This window comes from Micromys minutus, assembly GCF_963924665.1.
Source record: "Micromys minutus genome assembly, chromosome: 32".
NCBI classification, from domain to species: Eukaryota; Metazoa; Chordata; class Mammalia; order Rodentia; family Muridae; genus Micromys; species Micromys minutus.
In genome coordinates this window covers 11,793,968-11,814,528 of record NC_137967.1, presented here as the reverse complement: position 1 = coordinate 11,814,528, position 20,561 = coordinate 11,793,968, and the positions used below count along the sequence as shown (strand labels likewise).

At 47.0% G+C, this 20,561-nt stretch overlaps 1 protein-coding gene across 1 annotated transcript in view; it reads right to left on the bottom strand.

Annotated features, from left to right (window-relative positions):
- GPATCH1 (G-patch domain containing 1) overlaps nt 1-20,561 on the bottom strand; it is a 39,442-nt gene continuing 18,881 nt past the window's right edge. Inside the window, exons 10-20 of the mRNA XM_080908932.1 lie at nt 19,883-20,087; nt 17,675-17,968; nt 16,261-16,439; nt 14,264-14,391; nt 12,111-12,247; nt 11,627-11,790; nt 10,493-10,706; nt 6,836-6,943; nt 5,649-5,746; nt 3,744-3,892; nt 1-209 (exon numbers count right to left, since the gene is read on the bottom strand). Coding sequence (XP_080765058.1) covers nt 179-209; nt 3,744-3,892; nt 5,649-5,746; nt 6,836-6,943; nt 10,493-10,706; nt 11,627-11,790; nt 12,111-12,247; nt 14,264-14,391; nt 16,261-16,439; nt 17,675-17,968; nt 19,883-20,087 — 1,707 coding nt within the window. The 3' untranslated portion in view covers nt 1-178. The remainder of the gene's footprint in view (nt 210-3,743; nt 3,893-5,648; nt 5,747-6,835; nt 6,944-10,492; nt 10,707-11,626; nt 11,791-12,110; nt 12,248-14,263; nt 14,392-16,260; nt 16,440-17,674; nt 17,969-19,882; nt 20,088-20,561) is intronic.

Below are 20,561 nucleotides of genomic sequence, written 5' to 3'. Positions count from 1 at the left end.
AATAGAAATAAATTTCTGCGACCTTTCAGGGCAGACTTTGAAATGTCAAGGTCTAAAAAATTATTTTACAGAAGGAATTTACATATAAATACAATCTGTACAATGCATGAACTGGGAAATCAGCGGACTTCCATCATGGAGGAACCTCCAGACTGAGACAGGCCAGGGTAGGGCCCCCTTACTGCCTTCTTAGGGGGAGACACTTCAGTCTGCAGAAGAAAACAGGGGAGAGAGGGAGAAAAGGGAATGAGACAAACTGAAAACCAAATACCTCCACGCTCTGGGCCTCGATCCTTATTTTGTGTTTAAAGATTCACTATAATCATTTTAACGTTACACATATATGCGTGTGTCTCTGTGTGTGGATTGCGTGTGAGTGCAGGTGCTCGCAGGGTCAGGAGGGCACAGCATCCCCTGGAAGTGCAGATGTAGGCAGCAGTGAGCCGCTTGCTGTGGGTGCAGGAACAAACCTTGGTCCTCTGAAAGAGCCAAGCTGTTGACCATGTCTCTTGCTCCTTATTTCCAGAGCACATAGAGACCTGCAAACCCACACCTTACACCAGGTTCCATTTCTAATAGCAACACCTGATGCCAGTTTCACGAGCTCGCCTTGTCCGTCACATGACTCACTTCAGGGCCGAATGCTTCTGAGTTATCAGTCTGAAACCTCAACGTCCTAATCCAATTAGGTAGGTGCTTGGCATGGAGGTGCGCACCTGTCATCCTGGCACTTGGGGGTGGGAGCGAAGACAGGAAGATCACAAGCTCTGGGCCAGAATGGGCTAGACAGCAAGACTTTATCACAAAGAGGGAGAACAAAGGGCCGAGTTGAATGCAAAGGAGGTGTGTGGCTGCTGGACTCAGAGTGGGGCTTCACTCTAGGGAGAAAAACCAAACCAGAACAGACAACACTCCAGGCTTTACTTGCATAAAGAACAGTGCACAGCCAAGGACTAACCAGCTGCTGTTGCCTAGGTAACACAGAAGCATCTCCAAGCACTGAGAGCTCATGTAACATGATTCCATTAGGGCGTGGGGAGCAAGGTCAGTGCAGGCGGCCATGGGCTTAATCCTCAACATTTATATACAACAAGGGAAAAGCACACACAACTAAGTTAAACATGGCTTTCTTAAACAAAATCAAAACCTAACAGGAGCGGGGTGGGCATGGCTGTGCACGCTGATAATCCTAGTACTCAGAGGGTGGACGCAGGATTGTGAGCTCAAGGCCAGCCTGGGCTAAATAGTGAGATACTGTGTTTAAAAAGGACAAAGGGGGCAAGATGGCTCAGGAGGTAAAGAGCACTTGCTCACAAGCTCGATGACCTGAGTCTGATCTCCAGAATCCACACAGTAGGGGTGGAAGCCACTTCCACAAACTGTTCTCTGGTGGACACGGTGGGCAGTCTTGGGTCCACAGGGACATCTGAGCGAGGACTGGACCCTCTAAAACCGAGAGCTGAAAGGTGACCTTTCTCATTACAAGTTGGCTGTGGTGGGTATCTGTCCCTGCGATGAGAACACAGGTGCATTTGCAGCTGTCTAAAGACCTAAGGCTGCGCCTCAAGCACCAACGGTACTAATCACGGTACTGCCTCTCGGTGTTGTCCTTCTTTCTGTTTGGTTGGTTGGTTGGTTTTTGAGATGAGATTTCATGTAGTTCAGGCTGACCTCAAATTTGGTTTGTAGGTCAGGATGGCAGTGAACTCCTGATCCTCCTGCCTCCAGCTCTCTGGTGCCACCAAACTTTTCATGTTTTACTTACGTTTACATGCCAATTAGCACACAGTCAATGCCTGTTCTTTGTCTGTCCTAATACACTCCTGGACACTGCCCACCAGCCCCCGTGACGCACCATCAGACTGAGCCAGAAAGGCCTCCGTCCTCAACGTGCTGCCTGTGAGCTCTCTTACCACAGCAGCACAGAGAGAACTGCTACCCAGGTGCGGGCTCCTGAGCAGGTCACGGCTCCTTAGAACTGGTTTGGGGGAAGAAATGTGGAAAAGAGCTGCAAAATAAAAACCTAGAGCTGGAGAGATGGCTCAGTGGTTAGGAGCACTGACCGCCCTTCCAGAGGTCCTGAGCTCATTTCCCAGCAACCACATGGTGGCTTACAACCATCTGTAATGGGATCTGATGCCCTCTTCTGGTGTGTCTGAAGACAGCTACAGTGTACTTATAAATAATAAATAAATAAATCTTTTTAAAAGTGGAGAAGACCTAGAAGGCTGTAGAGCTTTGTAGTCCGTTCTGTGGGAGCGTGGATGAGCGGGTGCGGACAGAGACAGGGCAGTGTGGACTGTGCTCATGAGCATTCATGAGGACTGAACTAGAGGCCATGCGTGCTACGCTCTGTAAAGGGGTGGGGGAGGGGGCAGGGGAGATGGCACAGCCTTGGGAGCACTCGCTAATCTTATGGAAGATCTGGGTTCATAGTGACATAGCATGTGACGGAGCAGCTCACAACCACTGTGACTTAGCTCCAAGAGATCCAACATCCCCTCCTGGCCCCCGTGGGCACTATATGCACATAATACATATATACACAAGCAGGCAAACAGTCACACACATAAAATAAATCAATCTTGAAATATATATATTAAATATACACATCAATGTGTACACAGTGTATAAATAATTGAACGTATATGACTACATGTGTGTATGGCTGTGTGTTTGTATGAAAATGTGTTTATATGATTATATGTGTGCATGTATGCATATATAGGATTACATGTGTGTATGATTATGTGTCTATATATATGACTGCTTGTATATACAGTTGTGTTTATAAGATTATGCATGTATATGATTACATGTAGTGTAAATATGACTGTGTACATGTATATGCATATGTGGGCATGTGTGTGCTTGTATACATAAAAGAATTTTAATCCAGGAACATGGCTGTCTACAAGGCCTTCTAGGTCTATGTGATCTGGCTGCAATGCAGACATACCTTAGTACACACCTTTAAACCCAGACAGTATAGGAGAAGTTAAAAGGAAGGAAGCAGCCATGTTTGAAAGTGTTGATGAATCAAGGAACATACAAAATGACAAATCAGAGAAAGACTTGACTGAATGAGTCAGATAGGATCCACCTAGCTCTCATGAGATTAGCACGGGAAAGAGGGAGGCACAGTTTTAGCAGGACAGTTGTACAGAGACAGGTGGCAGGAGAAGCTAGACACAGGTAAAGACAGAGCAAACCCATGAACGAAAAGGAACCAGAAGGTTAGGACATATTGCCAAAATTAATATGAGGCCAAGCAAAGCAATTCAGCTAGAAGCCAAAAGAAGGCAGTTTGAATTGGTCAGCTTAGAGAGGAGTTTTGGCCAGAACAGCTGAGTTGAACCAGCCAGCCAGAGTTCAGAAAGAGCTAGAATGAGCACACTCAACAGTAAGCCTCTGAGATAACAATTATATCTGGTGACTAAAAGTCACAATTTTGTGTGTGTGTGTGTGTGTGTGTCTGTACAGAAGTCTTGAAAGTTAATAGGAGACTGAGGAAGTTAATATGGAGAAGAGAGCTTTTTCTGCTGGGTCTGAAGTTTTTCTCTCTGTTTCTATTCCAACCCCACTTTGGGTTTTTGAGACACAATATCATACCATGTGGCCCATCTTGTCCTCAAACCTGAGATCCCTCTATCTTAGTTTCCAAAGAGCTGGAGTAACAGGTGAGTGTGAGCTCCCAGCAGTTCCTGCGGGGACAGCTCTGAGGGCCCTCCCCCAGGGCTTACCTTCGCAGCAGCTCCTGCGGGGACAGCTCTGCCGGCCCTCCTTCATCGCTCCCACTGTCGCTGCTGTCTGAACTCTCAGAACTGCTACTTTTTTCTGACTTCTTACTCTTTTGCTTACTTTTGTGTTTGTGTTTCTTATGTTTCTTTCTCTAGGAAAAGAGAAAATAAAAATGAAGGTTGGGAAGCGAGGAAAACAATAGATGCTCTTGTTGCTGACTCGACGGAACGGAGCTGAACACGGCTGGGGAGTAGCTCATCTAGTGAAGTCCTTGCTGACCAAGCTTCACAAGTGTAAAGCAGGTGTGGTGGTGAGGCCTAGTGCTCTGTCCCAGCAGCAGCGAGCTCCAGGCTCAAAAAACTAAGGCAGAGGATCCAGGTGTGGTAGCATGTACTCCAGCAGTCAGGACACAGGGACAAGTGGATCTCTGCGTTCAAAAACAGCCTGGCCTACAGAGTGAGTTCTAGAACAGCCAGGGCTATACTGAGAGACCCTGTCTCAAGGAAACAAAAACAAAAACCTAAAAAAAAAACCAAAACAAAAAAGGTGAATGATTTAATATCATGCTTGTATACATACACACACACACAATTGAACACATACATTCATACACATGAATACATGTGTGCACGTGTGTGTGTGTGTGTGTGTGTGTGCGCGTGCGCACACACACACACACACACACACACGCACTCACCCCTAACCCAGGAGCATGAGGTATAACTTATTGGTAGAGCAACTGCCTAGAATTTCCCAGTAAGGGACTGGGGGTGTGGCTCGGTGGTAGAGCCCCTGCCTAGAATCCCCCAGTGAAGTGTTCGCAGATTAGCTCAGCAGTAAAATGTTTAAAATTTGCCTAAGAAGGAAAACTTAGCACAAAGGTGAAACTTTGTCATATATAATAACCTAGGCTGAAAAAAAAAAAAAAACCACCTATACCAGGCGTGTATTTAGAGGATAGAGCTGTTAAGAAACAAAACTGTTTTTTTTTTTTTCCTTTTATTTAAAACTTAAAAAGACAATGAAAATTCTCCTTTAAAGTATGCTTTGGCCTAATGGTGACACCTAAAGCTAACAGCTGTGACACATTAAACCACATGCATGCTGGTATCCCCAACATGCCAACAACAAACACAGTAGGGCCACACAGATGCTGTCAGATCCTCCTGGTGCTCAGCCCCCATGGCCACTTCTCCACCACAGGCTGTGTGCTCTTACTCCACGCTCGGGCCTGACTTCCTCCTACAGCCCCCAGCCCTGCGGCTTCTCACAGATTCTGTTCCTGGCAGGGACACACAGCTACTGCCACTAACTACAGCCAGACTGCAGGTCATAAGCCATAAAGAACACATGGATGACAAGAAAAGTCACTTACAGTAGGATCCTTTGTTTCCAGCTTCTCTCCCTTCAAATGGCTTAGTCTATGGTAATAATGAGGTGGGTGTGGACAGTTTTATTATTTAATGTGTAATGTTCAGTATAAGGTAGGTCAAATCCTTGACACTTTTTTTCGTTATCTTTATGTGTTCTGCCTGTGTGTGTCTTCTGCACAGTGCCTGTGGAGGCCAGAAGATGGCATTAGATCGCCTGGCTGGAGATGTAGACAGATGGAAGCCAGGTAGGTGCCAGGGTGCCTAAGCACTGAGCCACTCATGCAGAAAATCACAGGTATATGTCACCGTGCCTGACTGAACACACATTTCTTTGCTTTCTTTTTTTAAAAAATACAACTACTCAAAATTTGCTGCTCTAAAAGAAAACCAAGGTTCTGAGAAAAGACCTAGCACCGGATATGACGATTTGATCAAGCCAGAGGGGCCTCCGTCCAGCTTCGCAGCCAGGATCACCTCTCCCTGGGGCTCCTCGGGACATTCCCACACTTCTCTACACTAGAGGGGGACACTCACCTTCTCTCTCTTTCTTCTGTGCTCCTTTTTGCTTCTGTGTCTTTCTTTGCTCTTCTTGGGTTTCTCTTTCTGAACTATCTCGAGTTTCTGGCGAGTGTCTGGGGAGGAAGGTGTGAGAAACGCTGTGAGCATCAGGGAGAGGAGGAAAACTAACCATTTAGAGAGCCCTGCCACTTTCTAATCTTATCGATGGTCAGATACTTCAAAATGTCACCTCCCCAGAGTTTTTTCCAATGCTACTTTTTATAAACCCATATCCCCTAAGTATCCCACACACCAAGCTATTGTTTGGTATTTATGGAGATCGGGGCATTCTGGAAAATGGCCACCAACCCCCAACCTGGGACCAAAGATCCATGAACCAAAGCTCAGAGACATGCTTGCTGGGATTCTCTAAAAGCTGGGCTAAGCAGTCAAGCCAGTACTTAGGTGGGCACACTGTAGGAGGCAGCCTCATGGGCAAAGGAACCACGTGCTGCTTATCTGACTGGGCCTTGTTTTCATCTTTGTTATCCTGGCTTTTAAAGCCATGGCCAAGACCAGGCTGACTATCTTCATGGGAAGCATTAGCATACAGCCCCTGAACGGAAGCTGCTAAAGACGCTGGGGAAGAGGGGTAGCCTGTGCCCATAGCCAAAAGAGCTGGCTTATTTTATTTGCTCTGTCCACACAGTTGTCTTGCAACTGGTCTATGTAGCCCTGGCTGTCTTGGAACTCACTCTCTGTTCGTCAAGCTGGCCTTGAACTCACAGAGATCCATCTGCCTCAGCTTCTTGAGTGTTGGGATTAAAGGTATGCACCATCGTTTCCGACTCTCGCTTCTTCCAAAAGTGACAGTTTTAGTTTGAAGACAGGGGCCTGACTAGCCTCAAACTTGTGATTCCCCTGCCTCAGCATACCAAGTGCTAGGGTTATAGTGCCATACCAGCTCTGAAAAATGACAACATTTAAGACACTCACTAACATAAACATCTCAAAGCTGAGAAGGAAAGGACACTCAGAGCTTTGACATTATAAAGGGACAACTGTCCCTTGGCAGTCAGTGGAGGGAGCGGGTGTCCGTATGACTGCAATCAGAAACACTGCAAACACTTGGTGGCTGTGGATCAGGTAGACGGGTGGGAAGGACATTTGAGGGGCTGTTCCTTTGCAGGAGTGGCAAATGGTGATGTGTGCTCTGGACTCACTGGGGCAAAAGACAGGAGGTAGCCGAGGCCCGAACTCCTCTCGTTCATCGATCTGTACCTTCTGGATGGGGAAGGGGGTCGCAGGCTCACAGGACTCCGGCTCAGCAGCTGAAAAACACCCACGTATTAATTTCATTCACCTGCCCGGTGCTAATGCACTTGAGTCTTGGTGTCTTCTGGCACTGAATGGTACTTTCTTCAGTTTGCTGAAGCAGCCTGTGCAGAGCACACAGTGGGGGACGTGGTGGAGGCCTGTGGACACTGGGGTGGGAGGTCAGCTACATTAGGACACACAGAACCAAGTGCATGGCAGGTTGTCAACAGGAGGCCACCAAAGATAGCCAGAGGCCTGCACTCCAACTTATTTAAACAGGAGCTGAGAAGCTCCTTGGAGGAAGGCCCATACAAGAAGATAAAAGCTTACCAACAGGGGTGAGAGACTGTGTCCTTCCCCATAACCCTCACTCAAAATATACTATTGTAAGCTGTTGTCTTTATGCAGGAAGGCAGGCTCAAGATAAAACAAGGCCTGTCATTGGATGAGAAGGAAGGGTAGGCGGTAGGCAGGAACAAGGTTTTAGAAAGGGAGGGAAGAACCAGAGCTGGAGGAAGAGGCAACATGGAGGAAGACGAAGATGATCCTCTTTGGCCGTCTCTGCATAGATACAGGTGGTTATAATATTTATAAGGGATGAGTTTGTTTAGGATGATTTGTCTTGTCTATGTTGGCAAATTATATCATATCATTTGGCTCTGAGTTTATGGTGTGGATGTTTTGTGGAGATTAAAATTTACTGAGAAAATCTGAGATAAAGCCATTGTTAAATTATAAGTTTCTGGAGTTTTGAATTTATTGGGCTGGTTGGATATGGATAGAGTTTGTGGCTAGCAGAGTGGCAGCCGGGAGAGAATTCAGTTCTATATGGCCCTCCGGTGCTGGAACTAGTGTGGGAGCAACCACCGGGGTCAGAGAGTACCTGGGAGTACCGTGGAGCAGTGATGTCCTGAAACCAGATTCTTGCCACAGTAAACCAGCCCCTCCAAAGAGATAAACAGACTACTACACTGTCAGACAGAACAAGCATAAAGATGCAAGGAATGTTAACAGAGGTCCTTTCTACTCGCTTTCTACCTTTCTGTACCGTTTTTTCATTTTTGAGACAATCTTACATAGTCCAGGTTAACCTCCAACTCACTATGTAGCTGAGGATAGCCTAGAGCTCTTGAGCCTGCCGTCCATACAGCAGTTTTAGGCCACCTTATGTGGTACTCGGGACTGAACTCAGGTCCCCGAGTTCAGGAGGCAGGCACTCTACCACTGAGCTGTACTGCCAGCCTAGTACTTTTTTTTTAGACAGGGGCTCACTATTGGCTGTCCTGGAACTCACTATGCAGACAAAGCTGTCCTTAAACTCACAGAGATCCACCTGCCACTGCCTCTCCCAAGGGCTAGAATTTAAGGCATGTACCACTACGCCCAGACTGCTTTTAAACTTCAGGTCTACATGACTTTATAATTAAAGACAATAAGAGTTTTATCCACAGGAGGAAAAACAAAGAACTGATATTGCAATCATCTAAAATAAATATTGTAACCTATCCCTGTGTAGGACCCTGGTTAAGGGCCTTCAGGATTTATACTCAGGTCTACCACAGACAGACACAGGGACAGGCAGATAGACAGAACATCCAGTGATGCAGATGGAAACTGCTCACAGCTCCAGCATCCGAAAGTTCTCACCACGCTCAAGGTGGTGCACGGAACAAGCAGGCCAGTCTTCAGGGCAAGTGTGGAGCCAGGAGATGAGAGCAGAGCTTCTTCCCAGGTTAGTATGCCCGGCCATGCCTGCTGGAGCCAACCAAAGCATAGCACCTCTCCCAGACAGCGGAACCTGAACATCCTTACCAAATGCATTCCCAGAACCTTGACACTCTTCAACAAGGTAAAAAAAGAATTTTGCCCAAGCCAAACACTAAACTATTCCTCTACTGGCTAGTTTTGTGTCAACTTGACACAGCTGGAGTTACTATAGAGAAAGGAGCCTCTGTGAGAAATGCCTCCATGAGATGCAGCTGTAAGGCATTTTCTCAACTAGTGATCAAGGGGGGAGGGCCCAGCCCATTGTGGGTGGAGCCATCCCTGGCCCAGCCCATTGTGGGTGGAGCCATCCCTGGGCTGGTAGACCTGGGTTCTATAAGAAAGCAGGCTAAGCAAGCCAGTAAGTGACATCCCTCCATGGCCTCTGCATCAGCTCCTGCTTCCTGACCTGCTTGAGTTCCAGTCCTGACTTCCTCTGGTGATGAACAGCAATGTGGAAGTGTAAGCTGAATAAACCCTTTCCTCCCCAACTTGCTTCTTGGTCATGATGTTTTGTGCAGGAATAGAAACCCTGACTAAGACACTACCCCAACTCATTAAAAAAAAAGAAGAAGGAAGAAGGAGGAAGAAGAAGGAGAAGGAGGAGAAGAAGGAGGAGAAGAAGGAGGAGAAGAAGGAGGAGAAGAAAAGAAGGAGGAGGAGGAGGAGGAGAAGGAGGAGAAGGAGGAGAAGGAGGAGGAGAAGGAGGAGGAGAAGAAAAGAAGAAGAAGAAAAGAAGAAGAAGGAGGAGGAGGAGGAGGAGGAAGAGGAAGAAGAGGAAGAAGAGGAAGAGGAAGAGGAGGAAGAAGAAGAAGAGGAAGAAGAAGAAGAAGAAGAAGAAGAAGAAGAAGAAAGAAGAAAGAAGGAAGAAGAAGAAAGAAGGAAGAAGGAAGAAGAAGAAGAAGAAAGAAGGAAGAAGGAAGAAGAAGAAGAAGAAGAAGAAGAAAGAAGAAAGAAGGAAGAAGAAGAAAGAAGGAAGAAGGAAGAAGAAGAAGAAGAAAGAAGGAAGAAGGAAGAAGAAGAAGAAGAAAGAAGAAGAAGAAAGAAGAAGAAGAAAGAAGAAGAAGAAGAAAGAAGAAGAAGAAGAAAGAAGAAGAAGAAAGAAGAAGAAGAAAGAAGAAGAAGAAGAAGAAGAAGAAGAAGAAGAAGAAGAAGGAAGAAGAAGGAAGAAGAAGAAGAAGAAGAAGAAGAAGAAAGAAGAAGAAGAAAGAAGAAGAAGAAGAAAGAAGAAGAAGAAGAAGAAGAAGAAGAAGAACCCAGGTAAAAAGCTGAGTGTGATGGTATGCACTTGTGAGTTCAGTGTTGGGAGATGTGGGGTTCTGTGGCTTATTAGCAGGCTGCTTAGACAAACTGAGGAGCCCCAGGTACTGCTGAGACTGCACCTCAAAAAACAAGGAGATTGTTTATGGAGGCACAACACTTAGGGCTGATCTCTGGACCCACTGTGCATGCACACACACATATAATGTATATCTGAACATACTAACATACACATGCACACACACATAAACTCACATGTGTGTATATGTGTGTATGTATGTGTATATGTATATGAATATAATGAGATAATTAATTGTCAATTGTCCTATTTTGAAGGATACAAAGGCAAATGCGGTGCCTGCCTGTAGTACTAGGAGACAGTCTGGGAGGAGGAGAAAGGATCAGAGGTTGTAGGCCAGCCTTAGGAAGGTGGAGGTCAGACTGGGCTTCCTGAGAGCCTGTCCCACCACAGACAAACAAGATTGCACCTTAAACACCGTCAGCAGTCCCTTAGCACCCAAGTCAGGAGGTGGCCTTACCATGGATCACAGAGGTCTCTCCCATGGCAGCCTCCTGGGAACCTTTAAGGCTGGCTTCCTCGGTGTGCTCTTGATTGTCCTCACTGTCATCTTGCTCCTCCTCTGAAGATGAGGACTTTTCATCAGAGGAACTGGCGAATATGGCCTTGAATAAATCCATGGAAGGGCGGCTACCTTCCCTGTCCGCCTGTGCACCCACAGCTTTGTCTGCAGTCTGCATTAACAGAGGAACGAGAGTCAGGGGTGAAGGGACTCAATGCTTTGAAACACATACGCATGGGCTTGGGGGATGGGCAGATGGCTGAGTGGTTAAAAGCACTGGCTGTTTGTCTAGAGGACCTAGGTTTGAGTCCCAGCACCCATGTGGAGGCTCACATCCATAAAAAAATGGTTTGGGGTATCCCTCAGCACCCCCTAACCAAGTGTGTAGAGTTTTCCCTCTGTGGGGTTCTTCTAGAATATGCTCAGGAAGCACAAGCCTGGGAGCATGAGACTGAGGAATTGTGGGATCCTGGGCGCTGGGACAGTACCCCACACAAACAAAACTCATTGTCCGTATGCACCAGCTAATGAAACGGCACAGGAAAGAGTCTGTCGTTTGAAAACAGTTCAACGAGAATGTACTACTCTAAATGAAGGAGAGGAAAAGAGGGAGATTAACACAAATATTACCTACAGTTGTGTTGTGGGTCTGACTAACGAGCACCAGCAGGTAGAACCCATGGGCCAAATCTATCTTCTGTTGGTTTCCATGAGTAAAGATGTTCTGGGAAACTGTCCTGTTATTCGCACACAAGCCTATGGTCTCTACACACTCAGTGCATACCAGGGAAGCAGCAGGGGCTGTCACCTGCTCATGCAGGCACACATACATACACACAGGCACACACACACACACACACACACACACACACATATACACACAGGCACACATACATGCACATGGGCACGCACATATACACACTTGTACATACACACATGCACACACTTGCATGTGTACACACACACACATGCCATACACATGGGCACATGCACATGGGCACACACCCACTCACTACTGAATAGAGAACACATCACACAGAGAAGGGCCTGGGCTAGAGTCGCCAGCCAGCACAGACAGCAGCGCCCCCATACCGTGTCTGGGCATGGCTCAGGGGCCTGTTCCTCTTTGCTTCCTAAGGCACCAGATTCTTGTTTCGGAGGTCCAACTTTTGATCTAGCCTGACTTAAAAACTCGCTAATTGAATCCTCTTTCTTCTCCTGTTTGGACGTGTCCCATCGTGATGGTTTCCTGGATTCTGAAAGGTAGGAATCCTGGAATTAGTGAACAGAAGGCCAATTCGAGACGGACCTTTCATTTGTTCAGAACGTCCGACTACCGTGTCAGGCCAGGCACACTGTACAAAGTACTGGGGATACGGCAAGTGCAGACAAACCCAAGCCCAAAGATTCAGCTCCTGGCTTGCTCTGCCCAGGGCTGCTGTGCAGGTACAAGCAATTCTTACAGAAAGTCTACACTGTGCTCACCCTAAGGGCTGGTCCACTCCTTACTCCATCCTCTAGCCGGTGAGGGCTTGAGACCTGGGTCAGTACCTAGGTCCCGGGGAGTCCTACTTACTGTCTGGACCCCGCTGCTGTGGGGCTTTTTCACTGGGTACTGGAGCTGTGAACAGAGGGGCAGGCTCCGGGAGCGTCAGGAAGTTGAAGACTGAGTATTTATCCCTCTTCACTCTGGGTAAGCCAACTAAAGTAGAGCTGGGGTAGCGGGTGAGAAGAACAGACGGTGTTGTAACAGCAGCATTGAGGACAAAGCCCATGTCCTGTCTATGAGACTTGCTTTCTCGAAGCAGCTCTCTAACGAGGCTGCGGAGGCTCAAGACATTTCTACTTCCCAGACCAGCTCAGGAAGGCGGAACGCCCGTCCTCAGAACCCTTGAGTTATTTCTATTAGAGTACTGAATGCTGAGAACAGAGGTGCATGACTTTAATCCCAGCACACAGCAGGCAAAGGAGGATGATCTCTGAGAGTCCAAGGCCAGGAAAGGATACATAGTGAGATTGTCTTTAAAAAGAAGGAGGAGGGGGAAGAAGAGGAGGAGAAGAAAGACTAGAACTTTTCATTTCAAAAATGGCTTTACACTAATAGAAAGTTCCATAGCTAAAAACACAATCATATTTTCTAGTATACGCTTCCTGGGAATATTTTTAACCCAATAAGAAGATGCTAAACTTGTGGGTTTTTTAATTGATTCATTCAGTTTATGGTCAGAGGTTGGAAAAGGACATCAGAATCCCTAGAACTGGACTTACAGACAGTTGTGAGCTGCCATGTGGGTGCTGAGACCCAAACCCGGTCCTCCGTAAGAACGGTTAATGCTCTAAACCAGAGTCATCGCTGACATTTTATAGAGTAAGACACAGCATTAGGCTGAGGAAGCAGCCCAGTGCCAGAGCTTGATGAACATGTGCAAGGCCCTGAGGTATTTGATCCTAGTGTGTGCAAGGTTCTGTGTTTGATCCCAGTGTGTGCAAGTCCTATGTTTGATCCTAGTGTGTGCAAGGTTCTGAGGTGTTTGATCCTAGTGTGTGCAAGGCCCTGAGGTGTTTGATCCTAGTGTGTGCAAGGTTCTGTGTTTGATCCTAGTGTGTGCAAGGCCCTGAGGTGTTTGATCCCAGTGTGTGCAAGGTTCTGTGTTTGATCCCAGTGTGTGCAAGTCCTAGGTTTGATCCTAGTGTGTGCAAGGCCCTGAGGTGTTTGATCCTAGTGTGTGCAAGTCCTAGGTTTGATCCTAGTGTGTGCAAGGTTCTGTGTTTGATCCCAGTGTGTGCAAGTCCTAGGTTTGATCCTAGTGTGTGCAAGGTTCTGTGTTTGATCCCAGTGTGTGCAAGACCCTGTGCTGTTTGGTCCTAATGGTACAAGTCCTGTGTTTGATCCTAGTGTGTGCAAGGCCCTGGCTGTCCTGGAATTCCCTCTGTGAACCAAGCTGGCCTCAGTCTCCTAGAGATCCTCCTGCCTCTGCTTCAAAAGTGCTAGGATCTGCAGGTAACACGTTTAAAATAAAATGTATGAGCAGCATTAAAAGGATGCAGAATAAAGTTTACCTGTATTTGTATTTGCAGTGAATGAAGAGGTTGTAACATGGTTTAAAGACATGAGGCAGCACAGACGAGTGCTCACAGTCACATGAGTCATAACTAAGGGGACAGGGTGGTTAGAGAGATGGCTCAGCAGCTAAGGGTGCTTACTGCTGTCCCAGAGGACCTGGTCTGGGCTCCACCCATGTGAAGAGACTCACAACAACCTGTCACTGCAGGTCCAGGGGATCTGATGCCCTCTTTTGTCACCCTTGAGTCCTCAAATATGCATACAGTTACATACACATGAACAAAAATACAGATAAATAAACAAACAGAAGTTGACGTAAACGTGCAAACTGGCAGCTCCCGATAGTTAGAAGTTAGGTTCCTGTTGAAAAGGGAGACTGCGAGAGGGTAAGATGAACTCTAAGGGGGCTGGAAAAGGGCTCAGTGTGTAGAGCACATGTTGCTCTCACAGAGGACCCAGGTTCAGTTCCCAGCACCCATGTGGTGGCTGTAACGCCAGTTCCAGGGGCTCTGACACCCTCTTTCTAAGTCCTAAGAGCAGCAGGTAAACACATAGAGCACAGACACACATGCAGAACACATAAAGTAAATCTAACCATTTCCCCCCCCCCCCCACATAAATGAGCTTTCACGGAGTGGGAGGAAAGACAGGCCAACCCAACTTACCCTGGATAAGGGTCGGGGACATTAAACCTCTTACACAGAAGCTTGTCAGGGTGCCACTCAAACGTGTCTCGGGTGAGCTTCCCAAACATCTTCATCTTCACAGCTGACTGCTTGTCACTGAGGTCATTCTAGGAAGAGACAGACATTTTGTCTGATGGAGTCAGAGAACTGACCTCACTGGTCTTCCGGGTTAGAGATATCGAGCTTTAGGTTGGAGAGATGGCTCAGCAGTTGTGACGGCACACTGCTCTTGCAGAGGACCCTGGTTCTATCCCCACAGCCAAGTCCAGCAGCTCACAACCCTGTCACCGCAGCTCCAAAGGCCCCAAGTCCTCATCTGGCCTTGAAGGGCACCCACATTCACATGCAAATACTCACATATATGAAGTTTTTGGTTTGACGTGTGTGTGTGTGTGTGTGTATGTGTGTGTGTGATTTTTTTAAAGACAGGTTTCTTTGTGTAGCCCTGGCTATACAAGAACTCACTCTGTAGACCAGGCTGGCCTAGAACTCAGAGATCCACCTGCCTCTGTCTTCTCAGTGCTGTGATTAAAGGCATCACTATAAGAATGAGAAATTTTTTTTAATCAATAAAAATAAATAAATAATACGCGCCAGGAGACAAAGACAGGTAGGTCTCTTTGAGTATGAAGCAGCCTTCCCCACATAGCAAACTCCACACTAGCCTAGTCTGGATACCAAGACTACATCTCAAAAAAAAAAAAAAAAAAAAAAAAAAGAAAGAAAGAAAGAAAGAAAAGAAAGAAAGAAAAAAATCAGGGCTGGAGAGATCTCTCGTTAGTTAAGAGCACTAGCTACTCTTCCAGGGACCCGGGTTTGACTCCCAGCACCAGAATGGCTCAGCCATCCATAACTCTAGTTCCAGAGAATTTAACACTGTCTTCTGGCCTCTGAGGGTACCAGGCACGCATGTGGTATACAGAAATACATGAAGACAAAACGCTCACACGTATAAAATAAAAATAAATATGTATTTTTTTAAAATGCCAAGCTTCGTTCCCTTGTACTTCCATCAAAAACAAACAAACAAACAAACACTGGTCTTGAAACATCAAAGATTTTGAATTGTTACACTGCTTATATCCTATAAGCTGAATATCAAAATGATTTCTTACTCTACTATGTGATTGTGATCGTTTCACTGACTTAAACTATTTGGGTGCACGGAGTTTTTAACCTAAAAATCACTAGGAGGGGCTGTGGAGATGACTCGGTGTTTGCCACCAGAGCATAAGGGCCTGAGTTCAGATCCCCAGGACCTGCATAGAGGCTGCTGCAAAAGCACGTGTCCAGAACCCCATCAGTGGGAAGAGGAGACAGAAGGAGGACCCCTGAAGCTCACTGGCTAGCCCACCTTGCTGGACTGATGAGCTCTGAGTTCAGTGAGAGACACTGTCTCAAAGCAGTAAGGTCAAAGGGGCTGGAGAGATGGCTTAGTGATTAAGAGCACTGACTGCTCTTCCAGAGGACATGGGTTCCAGAGCCCATATGACAGCTCACAACTGTCCTGTTCCAGGGGATCCGATGCCCTCAAACAGACGTATGAAACACCAATGTCATAAACAACAACAGTAGTAAGGTGGAGCCCGATGGAGGGGCTCACACCTGTAACTCCGGCACTGGGAGGGCTGAGGCAGGAAGAACAGGATTTCCAGGCCAGTTTGCCTCAAAAAAAAAAAAAAAAAAAAAAAAACCTAAATAAAATATAAAATAAGTTACAGAATAACTGAGAAAGACGTTCAGTGTTAATATCTGAGTTCTAGACGCACACATGTACCTGAACACAGTGCACACATCCACATAAATGCACAGACACAAACAAACACACAAATAAAAACCTGACCAGAGCTTGCCTAATGGTCAGACTATGTGCATACTAATACTGTGTGAAGGCCCAGGTTCAGTTCACTTCCTACAACTGCAAAAACACAAAATGAAGTAAGTGTTCACCAGGTAGGCACATGATGGTGACAGACCTCTTGGTCCCGAGGAACTTCAACCTGATCTGAATCGTCTTCCTCCTTGGCGTGAGTGAACCTGGAGGACAGGGTGGAGTTGGAGGACACGTAGAGCTGGGCTGCCCGAGCAAACTCTTCCCGCTCCCGGCTTCGCTCCCACTCGGTCATGCTGGGGTCCAGGCATCGCTCCAGAGCATCTGTGGGACAAGGGAACAAGGCAGTTTTACTGCAAGGAAAACATGGTTTACTTTTTCTCCAGATTTATGTATGTAAATGTTTTGTCTGCCAGCATGTTTGGACACCATGTATGTGTGGCTGATGGGTCCCCTGAACTGGGCTTATGGACGGTTATGAGCTGCTCTATGGGCACTGGAACTCACATCTAGGTTCTCTGCAAGAGCAGCTAACGTTCTTAACTGCTGTTCTTAACCTGTCTGTTCAGCCCCAAGTCATCAATATGCTCTTTATTGAATTCTATTACCACCTGGTATAAGAGAAAGCTCCGGAAGGCTGGTACATGGCTAACCCTTAGCCACAAGAGCTGGCACGCCCCAATGTTGGTAAATCCAACCAACGACAGCCCTGTGCTAGGGAGGAGACTCTCTCTACCCTTTTTCTGTGTCGAGTCTTTTGCTACTTTTACATTGTTGGTTCTTCTTTCTTCCACCCTTTCTGCCCCCAACCCTCAGTAAGAGAGAAAAAAAGGTGGAGGGGAGGAAGGAGATTCCTGAATAAGGTCAAAAGTCAGAAGGGGGACAACGTTATCGTTAGACTACTTCCTGCTGATTGTGGACTTCAAGCTCCTTGGGGCAAGTTCGATCTTCACCATCAGGATGTCTAATTCTTCCCCTTATTTCTCCTTTGTGTACGACGGCTTAACCAACCGCGGCCAACAACAACCAACAAGCCACCCAGCAGGGCCCCAGCACTTATATACCCTCTGAAAAGTCACAGAATCTCAAACTTCACCAGCTGGCAAAATCACGCCCCTGCTAGAGCTCGAGGCAAATCGTAGTCAGCTGCTGTGGACAGTCTGAAGCAGCCCCATACCCCACACCTGGGATTAAAATGAAAGCACATCCCCATAATATTTCTGTGTTTCTCAAAGAAACTTAAAACTCCAAAAATTATCACTACTTTTCTGTGACTTTTGTTTTGCTTAGCTCTTTAATTTTGAAACAAGGACTTGCTACATAGCCAGGACTGACCTCAGACTCTTGATCCCACTGCCTCAGCCACACACTGCTGGAATTCTAGGCCTTACCGCTATTTCTGCTATGTATTTGCTTTTTAGAGTGAGGGCCCGAAACCTTTGCACTGTTTATACCAACTGGAGCAAAACTAATGACAGATCGGGGCGGCCTGACTTGCAGTCTGTGGTGGGGGAGGGGACGCACAGAGAGGCTGCCAACCCTGCCAGGCCAGCACCCACCTTTCTGACCCTTCTTCATGTGTACTAAGAACTCTTCATATCGCCTCTGCTTTTCTGGATCTTTGGCAAAAGGCTTGAAGTTGCTGGCTCTGGCGACTGTCCCACTGCCCAGGGCCTGGTGCAATGAGCTGTGCCCGAGGTCTGGTGCGGGGGCCTGCGCTCTGCTGCTTGCAGCGCTCTGGGCCAGACTCCTGGCCTTCGCTTGAGCAGCTTTCAGGTCAGTTGCCTGCTTCGCTTCTTTAATTCTCTCTTTGTCTTTCTGAGACAGAAACTCCAACACTGAAGTGGCTGACCCTAAATAAAAACAGTAACGAGAGATGAAAAACAGCTTTATCTTTTCTTGTACACACAGTCACCACTAAAAATGTACATAATCGCAGATGAGGGTTTGTTACTATTTTATCAATATCTGTGTGTCCTGTGAGCTGCATGGGTACAACTCTGAGGCAGTGCAAATGCCTGGAGTATGTAGAGCCCTGTGCTCCATGCCCAGGATGAGGATTCTGGTCCACGGATGGCCTTGGTCATGGCTTCCACAGTCCTCCCACTGAGCACTCAGATCACACAAGCTGGACAACGACAGCACAGCAGGCAGTAGCCCAGGGTGTGGGGGACAAAACAGGTAAGGTCCCTCCTCTCACTACAAACAGGAAGGAAGCCGGGAGCATTATCAGAGCACTGCCTTGGAAAACCAGCAGTAGCTCACGCCTGTAATCCTGGTTTATTTAAGAGACTGGCAGGATTACAGGCCTTATTCAAGGCCAGCCTGGGCTTTAGACGACCGTCTTATCTTGACAACAAACAAACAAATAAAATAAAAAGGCTAGTACGATGGCTCAGCGAGTAAAGGCTCCTACCACCAAGTCTAATGATCTGAGTTCAATCTCTAGGACCCACAAAGTGGAAGGAGAGAACCAACGCCTGAAAGTTGTCCTCTGACTTTCATACAGGCAGGTTCACACACACACACACACACACACACACACACACACACACACACACACACACACAGCATAAAAAGGCATTTTTAAGGAAGTGAGCGTATGTGGTGTGGTGGTGCATGCCTGTAACCCCAGGACTCAAGAGGCTGATGAAACAAAAATAATGAGTCTAGGCTGGTGGGGGTCTACACAGTGAGAACCCCTCTCAAAAAAGCAAAAACAAAACGGGGAGGCCAGGTGTGATGGCACAGGGATGGCACGGGCCTTTAATAGCACTTGTGAGGCAGAAATAAGAGGATTCCTGTGAGTTTAAAGCCAGCCTGGTCTACACAGTAAGCTCCAGGACAACCAAGACTGAATAGATAGAGAGACCCTGTCTGAAAGAAAGGAAGGAAGGAAGGAAGGAAGGAAGGAAGGAAGGAGGAATGGAAGGAAGGAAGGAAGGAAGAAAGGAAGGAAGGAAGGAAGGAGGAATGGAAGGAAGGAAGGAAGGAAGGAAGGAAGGAAGGAAGGAAGGAAGGAAGGAAGAAAGGAAGAAAGGAAGGAAGGAAGGGGGAATGGAAGGAAGGAAGAAGAAAGAAGCAGGGCTGGAGAGATGGCTCAGTGGGAACCACTCCTGTAGAAACCTGATGTGCACACCAGGAAGCTCACAATCACCAATAGTTCCAGCCCCAGTGGATGCAACACTCTTTTCTCACCTCACCAGCATGAACGTGCACATACACACCCTTATACATGTAAATAAAAATAACAGGGGGAGGGTGAGACAGGGTTTCTCTGTGTAGCCCTGGCCTGTAGTCCCAGGTTCTCTACATCCCAGAATTCTCTCTGTAGACCAAGCTGGGCTCAAACTCAGATCCACCTGCCTCCACCTTCCAAGGGCTGGGATCAAAGGCCTGTGCCACCACCACCTGGCTAAGAAATTTTAATAAAACTTAAATAAAAGTTTTTAAGCAAAACAAATAAATGTGACTGGCACAGTCCAGTGATCTCAGCACTTATGTGGCAGAGGCAACAGGACCAAGGGTTCAAAACCACCCTGGGCTACACTGAGAATTTAAGGCCACCATGGGCTACATGAGACCTTTGGGGGGGGGGCAAAAAGAACAGCTCACTAAGTCATAATGAATAAGGTCTGGGTACACTTTTACACACTTTACAATACACGACACTGCTCCTAGGGTTCCCATCAGTGGGAAGTCACAAATTCCTATTTGAGTAAGATTATGTTAGGCATAACAAGCCCAGTCTCCTCCACCACACGTACCTTGAACAGGCGACTCTCCTAGCAACTCCCCCCTCTTAGAGGCATTGAGTTTATGCCTACTGTGCGTCCCCGTGTCTTGTCCTGCTTTCCCAGAGGACTCCGATAACACCTGAAGTAAGTGAGCATTCTCGGACGTTGCCGCGACCACAGGTCTGAAATAATGCACTGGTCGGTAGTCTCTGGGCAACTGAGGGGGTGGGTAAATCTTAACAAAACACAGACAAAATAAAAGTCAGGAAATCCAGGCTACAAGATCACAAAGACTTAAGAAAGAAAACCATGATTTATGCCCAGCCCGGCTCACTTTCCAGGTGGTCAGCATTGGGACAGCCTGGCCCCTGAGGGGAACAGAACCACTGTCCCAACAGCCTCACACTGCAAACAACACCACTGTTATAGGTATGTTTCCCATGATGAGAGCACCATGTCCTGCCCCACATGTGGACTGTAAGACCAAACAGTTACAGATGTTAGTTCAAGCCCTTGAAAACAACGAACAGACTTGAAATGAGGTAGTTTTCAATTCCAAACTCTCTTCAGGCTACGGTTCACTTCCAAAGTAAAATGTCAGACCTTCATTTTTTTTAATCCATGTTTATTTTATTTGTGAATCGTGGATTGCTGCCTATATGCAGGTGAGGGCAGGCAAAAGATAAGGCCAGAGCCTGTGACTGGGCAG